Source organism: Rhinoraja longicauda, chromosome 37 (genome assembly GCF_053455715.1).
Source record: "Rhinoraja longicauda isolate Sanriku21f chromosome 37, sRhiLon1.1, whole genome shotgun sequence".
NCBI lineage: Eukaryota > Metazoa > Chordata > Chondrichthyes > Rajiformes > Arhynchobatidae > Rhinoraja > Rhinoraja longicauda.
In genome coordinates this window covers 12593853-12600749 of record NC_135989.1, presented here as the reverse complement: position 1 = coordinate 12600749, position 6897 = coordinate 12593853, and the positions used below count along the sequence as shown (strand labels likewise).

General features: G+C 47.6%; 1 protein-coding gene across 3 annotated transcripts in view; it reads right to left on the bottom strand.

Annotated features, from left to right (window-relative positions):
- The window catches only part of LOC144610727 (transitional endoplasmic reticulum ATPase-like), a 40635-nt gene continuing 33738 nt past the window's right edge, over positions 1 to 6897 (bottom strand). For all 3 annotated transcript variants that reach the window (XM_078429646.1, XM_078429645.1, XM_078429647.1), the window contains exons 15-18: positions 6085 to 6214; positions 5256 to 5414; positions 2864 to 3015; positions 1 to 1094 (exon numbers count right to left, since the gene is read on the bottom strand). In XM_078429646.1, coding sequence (XP_078285772.1) covers positions 998 to 1094; positions 2864 to 3015; positions 5256 to 5414; positions 6085 to 6214 — 538 coding nt within the window. In that variant the 3' untranslated portion in view covers positions 1 to 997. The remainder of the gene's footprint in view (positions 1095 to 2863; positions 3016 to 5255; positions 5415 to 6084; positions 6215 to 6897) is intronic.

Genomic DNA, 6897 nt, shown 5'->3' with positions numbered 1-6897 from the left:
TACAGTAATAGTTTAATTTTTTTCCCCTATTGGAAATGGTTGAAAAGCTTTAATAATTCAGAACTACACTGCAAAAAGCACCTCGGTAAAATGGAGTCGCCAAGGAACTGCAGATACTGGAATCTCAAACAAAACGCAAAGTGCCGGAGGAACTCAGTGGATGAGGCAGCATCTGTAGAGGGAATCTCAAACCAAATTGTCGCCTCTCCCCTTCCTCCACAGAGGCAGCCTGACCCGATGAGTTCCTTTATATTTTGCCTCAGTAAAATGGTCATTTGTTCTTGGAAGCCGTTCGTTCTTAATATTACCGTCAGACATCTAACGTACAGTCGATGTGTGGCAATAATGTACAGGGAGCGAGGAGACACACGCATGCACACATATACACACGCATATGCACACTCACGCATACTCATGCACACACACGCATGCACACACATGCGCGCATGCACACACTACACACGCAAACATACAGACACACATACACATGTGAGCACAGACACACATACCTACGCACACATACACACACGCACACACACGCAGACAGACACACGCAGACACATACACATATGCGCAGACAGACACATACACGCACGCAGACACATACACGCAGACACACATACACGCACACAGACAGGCACACATACACGCACACAGACAGACACACGTACACGCACACACACATTGACACACATACACGCACGCACTCAGAGACACACATACACACACACATAGACACACATACACACACACAGGACCTGGGGAGAGTGCTGTACAAAGTGCCAATCGGTGAACTCACACCGGCCCCTAATCAAAGGCAGACGGTGGACGGTAGTAGTCTGGTCAGAGGTCCCGACTTGAAGCAACGTTTGACCATCGCAGATAATGCATGTCTTTCCTGCAAGCTTTTATGTTGGTGTCGGCGGCCTTGGCGATGAGTGAGGGGGGCAGTCTGCTCCAGATCCTAGCGGGCGACCTTTGGCCTCTGGCCAATTGCTCAGTTGTAGAGGTCATCATCTCCTTCCTCCCGATACAGGTTCCCTCCACTGCCTCCATCACCCCCCTGACCAGCGGACTGGCTGTTGGACGGAAACCTGGAAGAGGGAAAGCAAGCTGATGCTCTTGAACTTTACGTTTCGGTTTAGCTTATTGTCACGTGTACCGAGGTACAGTGAAAAGCTTTTGCTGCGTGTTAACCAGCCAGCGGAAAGACAGTGCACGATTACAATCGAGCCGTTCACAGTGTACAGATGCATGATAAGGGAATAACGTTAAGTGCAAGGTAAAGCCAGCAAAGTCCGATCAAGGATAGTCCGAGGGTCAGAGAATGGGCAGATCTGAGAGGAGTTTAAAGAGATGAAAGTTAAAGTAAGAAGTGTTGCTGTAGGAGTAGAGATTTAAGAGTGTGGAGCGATTGTAATATGTAGATCTGCTTCTGTGGCTAGCACGCACACAGTCGCCTGGGTTGGGCGCCATCTTGGAAGAGTCATTGGAGATGGCATCCATGCCTCAACATCAGAGCACCAGGTTCAAGAACAGCTTCATCCCAACTACCATCAAGCTCTTGAACACTAAACTCTAACTGAACTACGAACTATGAACTGGCTTGGTTGCACTAAGGATTTGGGGCTGTTTTCACGGGTATTGTTTTTTTTAATTCATTGAATTTTTTTTGTTTATTATGTTATCTTCGAAGAATAGGAAGGCAGAGTATTATCTGAATGGTGTCAAGTTAGGAAAAGGCGATGTACAATGAGATCTGGGTGTCCTAGTGCATCAGTCACTGAAAGGAAGCATGCAGGTACAGCCGGCAGTGAAGAAAGCCAATGGAATGTTGGCCTTCATAACAAGAGGAGTTGAGTATAGGAGCAAAGAGGTCCTTCTGCAGTATTGTGTTTACAGGTCAGTTGTGTTACTGCATTTCATTGATCCATTGTCATTACAAATAACCAATCAATCTCCCCCCCCCTTCCAACTCCCATGGTGGTGCAGCGTAGAGTTGCTGCCTTACAGCACCAGAGACCCGGGTTTGATCCAGACTACAGGTGCTGTCTGTGCGTAGTTTGTACCTTCTCTCTGTGACCTGCGTGGGTTTTCTCTGGGTGCTCCAGTTTCCTCCCACACACTCTAAAGACGAACAGGTTTCTAGGTTAATTGGCTTGGCGTGAATGTAAAATTGTCCCTAGTGTGTGTAGGATGGTGTTAATGTGTGGGGATCGCTGGGCGGTGCGGACTCGGTGGGCCGAGAGGCCTGTTTCTGCTCTGTATCTCTAAACTAAAGTAAGAGACTCTCTGCATTTACCCAATCTATTCCCCTCATGATGTTGTTCCCCTCTGTGACCCACCCCTCATCCTCTTGCGCTCCAAGGAATAGAGTACTAACCTGGCCAACCTCAGGCCCTCGAGTCCTGGAGACATTGTGTGGTTATTTATACTTGCCTCCCCCACTCTCCCCTACTCTGGGTGCATTCACCCTTCCTATTCCCCTCATGATTTTGTCCACCTTTATAAGATCACCCCTCATCCTCCTGTGCTCCAAGGAATAGAGTCCTGGCCTGGACAACCTCTATAGCACAGGCCCTCGAGTCCTGGAGACATTGTGTGGTTATTTATACTTGCCTCCTACCTCTCTGGGTGAAAGACTGTGCATTCACCCTTCCTATTCCCCTTATGATTTTGCACCCTTCTATAACCACCCCTCATCCTTTTGGGCTCCAAGGAATAGAGTACTAACCTGGCCAACCTCAGGCCCTCGAGTCCTGGAGACATTGAGTGGTTTATTAAGACTTGTCTCAACCCCCCCCCCCCACCCACCTTCCTCCTCTCCCACGGGGTAGCGGGGCGGGGGGGGGGGGGTCCAGACCTGAAGTTGCCGAAGCCCCGGCTCTGCTGCAGCGTCTGGGCGAACATCTCGTACTTCCTGATGTCGTTGTCACTGACCGAGCGGCGGCCGAACCTCATGGCCTCCTCAAAGTGGTCGGCTCGGATCTCAGGGACCGGGTCGTAGTCATCCTCCTGGGCAGTCAGATTTCAAGATCAAGGTTTCAAGATCAACTTATTGTCACACGTACCAATTAAGGCACGGCGAAATTTGAGTTACCATACTGTTTCTGACTTATTCTGGGATTAAAAGTACCATTAGCAAATTTGCAGATGATACAAAGCTGGGTGGCAGTGTGAACTGTGAGGAAGATGCTATGAGGTTGCAGGGTGACTTGGACAGGTTGTGTGAGTGGGCGGATGCATGGCAGATGCAGTTTAATGTGGATAAGTGTGAGGTTGTCCACTTTGGTGGTAAGAATAGGAAGGCAGAGTATTATCTGAATGGTTTATTCACAAAATGCTGGAGTAACTCAGCAGGTCAGGCAGCATCTCGGGAGAGAAGGAATGGGTGACGTTTCGGGTCGAAAAGGGTCTCGACCCGAAACGTCACCTATTCCTTCTCTCCCGAGATGCTGCCTGACCTGCTGAGTTACTCCAGCATTTTGTGAATAAATCGATTTGTACCAGCATCTGCAATTATTTTCTTATATTATCTGAATGGTGTCAAGTTAGGAAAAGGTGACTTACAACGAGATCTGGGTGTCCTAGTGCATCAGTCACTGAAAGGAAGCATGCAGGTACACCAGGCAGTGAAGAAAGCCAATGGAATGTTGGCCTTCATAACAAGAGGAGTTGAGTATAGGAGTGAAGAGGTCCTTCTACAGTTGTTCAGGGCCCTAGTGAGACCGCACCTAGAGTACTGTGTGCAGTTTTGGTCTCCATATTTGAGGAAGGATATTCTTGCTATTGAGGGTGTGCAGCGTAGGTTTACTAGGTTAATTCCCGGAATGGCAGGACTGTCATATGTTGAAAGACTGGAGCGACTAGGCTTATATACACTGGAATTTAGAAGGATGAGAGGAGATCTTATCAAAACGTATAAGATTATTAAGGGGTTGGACACGTTAGAGGCAGAAAACATGTTCCCAATGTTGGGGGAGTACAGAACAAGGGGCCACAGTTTAAGAATAAGGGGTAGGCCATTTGGAACTGAGATGAGGAAAAACTTTTTCAGTCAGAGAGTTGTGAATCTGTGGAATTCTCTGCCTCAGAAGGCAGTGGAGGCCAATTCTCTGAATGCATTCAAGAGAGAGCTGGATAGAGCTCTTAAGGATAGCGGAGTCAGGGGGTATGGGGAGAAGGCAGGAATGGGAGAATGATCAGCCATGATCACATATTGAATGGCGGTGCTGGCTTGAAGGGCCGAATGGCCTCCTCCTGCACCTATTGTCTATTGTCTATTATGACATTGTGTTTTCTTTAATTGTATTTTGTTAAGTATTTAGGGCAGGCACAATAAACTTTGGCTTCTGCCTACACATTTTTAATTTGGTCAGAAAATATCATGTGTGATTATTTTGTTTTATTTTTGATACAATGATTTTGCACTATTTAACTTTCACAACTGCATGGTCAATATTGACCGGACAATAAATAAATAAATACAGCCATACTAAGTGAAAAGCAACAAGACGCCCTGCCACATAAACATCCACTACAGTGGAATCCACATTTCTCACTGTGATGGAAGGTTATAAAGTTAATAATGGAGTAAGAGGCAGAGACCGTTTGTGTAGGAAGGAACTGCAGATGCTGGTTTAAACCCAAGATAAACACAAAACGCTGGAGTAACTCAGCGAGTCGGGCAGCGTCTGGAGAGAAGGAATGTGTGACGTTTCGGGTCGAGACCCTTCTTCAGACTCTTGAAGTTTCCATGATCAATCCATTGATCGATCCACCAACCAATCAATCAATCAATCGAGGGTTGGATATAGCTAGATCCAGAACCAGGGGACACAGTCTAAGAATAAAGGAGAGGCCATTTAAAACTGGCATGTTGACCTTCATTGCGAGAGGATTTGAGTTTATAAGGGGTAGGCCATTTAGAACTGAGAGGAGAAAAATCTGTGGAATTCTCTGCCACAGAAGGCAGTGGAGGCCAATTCACCGGATGAATTTAAAAGAGAGTTAGATAGAGCTCTAGGAGCTAGCGGAATCAAGGGAAATGGGGAGAAGGCAGGCATGGACTACTGATTGTAGATGATCAGCCATGATCACAATGAATGGTGGTGCTGGCTCGAAGGTGCTCCTCCTGCACCTATTTTCTGTGGATCCTATGGAATCAAGGGATATGTGCTGGGATGGCTGATCGGTGCGGACCCGGTAGGCCGGTTTCCGCGCTGTATCTCTAAACAAAACTAAAGTAAACTCACCATGGCAATGTCTGGGTTGCTCTGGTGTTCCTGCTCTCTCTTGATCTCCGCTTCGATGGCCTCGCGGATCGCCAGCTTGCACGCCCTCTGGCAGATCTCCGTCAGGTCGGCTCCCGAGAAGCCGTGGGTTATCTTGGCCAGGTAGCCCAGGTCAACGCTCTGCGGTGCGGTGGAAGAGTGAGTGTGTGAGGCCGCAACGCCCAAACATCTCCCTCCCCTCAGAAAAACACCAGTGTGAGCAACACCAACAATAACGCAGCTCGTGTACACCAGGTGAGCGATGGTTGGTGTGAGTTAAGTCATGAAGAGTCATGCTGTATCTCTCAGTCAAAAAAACCCAACAGATCATGGGTCATGAGAGAGTGTGGGTTTTCTCCGGGTGCTCCGGTTTCCTCCCAAACTCCAAAGACAAACAGGTGTGCAAAGCCAATTGGGGCTTTGGCAAATATTGTAAAGTGATCCAAGTGTGTGTAGGATAGTGTTAGTGTGCGGAGATCGCTGGTCGGCGCGGACTCAGTTGGCTTAAGAGTCTGTTTCCGCGCTGTATCTCTAAACTAAACAAAATTAATCTAATCTAATCTAATCTGAACTAAACTAAACTTGCAAACTCCATACTGACCCTAGTGTGTGTAGGATAGTTTTAATGTGCGGGGATCACTGGTCGGCATGGACTCAGTGGGCCGAAGGGCCTGTTTCTGTGCTGTATCTCTAAACTAAACTAAACTAAACTAAACTGAACCAAACTAAACCGAACTAAACCGAACTTGCAAACTCCACACAGACAGTACCGGAGGTCAGGATCGAACCCCCGGTCACCAGAGCTCCCTACCTTTGCAATTGGAGACTTCCTGAGGTTAGCTTTCAAGATGGCCATCCTTGACTTTTCATCGGGCAGTGGGATATAAATCAGCTGGTCCAGACGCCCTGGCCTTAGGATGGCTGGATCAATAATGTCAGGTCTGTAAATAAACCAAGTTAACTGATAAGGACAAAGCTTGCATCTCTATAGCCCCTATCACCACTCCTGGATCTCCCAAAGCATCTCACAACGCCAATGAATAGGCCCTTGATCCGACACCATTTGGAGTATTACACGCAGTTCTGGTCAGGTGGGATGTGGAGACTTTGGAACAGTGCAAGTCAAGTCAATTTTATTTGTATAGCACATTTAAAAACAACCCACGTTGACCAAAGTGCTGTACATCAGTTCAGGTACTAAGAAACGAACATACAATGGCACACAAACATAACAGCACATACATAAACAGTTCACAGCGCCCCCTCAGAGGGCCTCAAACGCTAGGGAGTAGAAATAGGTTTTGAGCCTGGACTTAAAGGAGTCGATGGAAGGGGCAGTTCTGATGCTGTTCCACAGTCTCGGAGCTGCAACCGCAAAAGCGCGGTCACCTCTGAGCTTAAGCCTAGACCGCGGGATAGTCAGTAGCCCCAAGTCGGCCGACCTGAGGGACCTGGAGATAGAGTGGTGGGTTCGAAGATTTTTGCTGCAGAGGAGGTTTACCAGAACAATGCGTGGATTGAGGGGCATTAGCCACAGGGAGAGGTTGGACAGACTTGGATTGTTTTCTCTGGAACGCCAGAGGTCGAGAGGAGACCTTTGTAGAAGTATGTAAAATTATGAGAG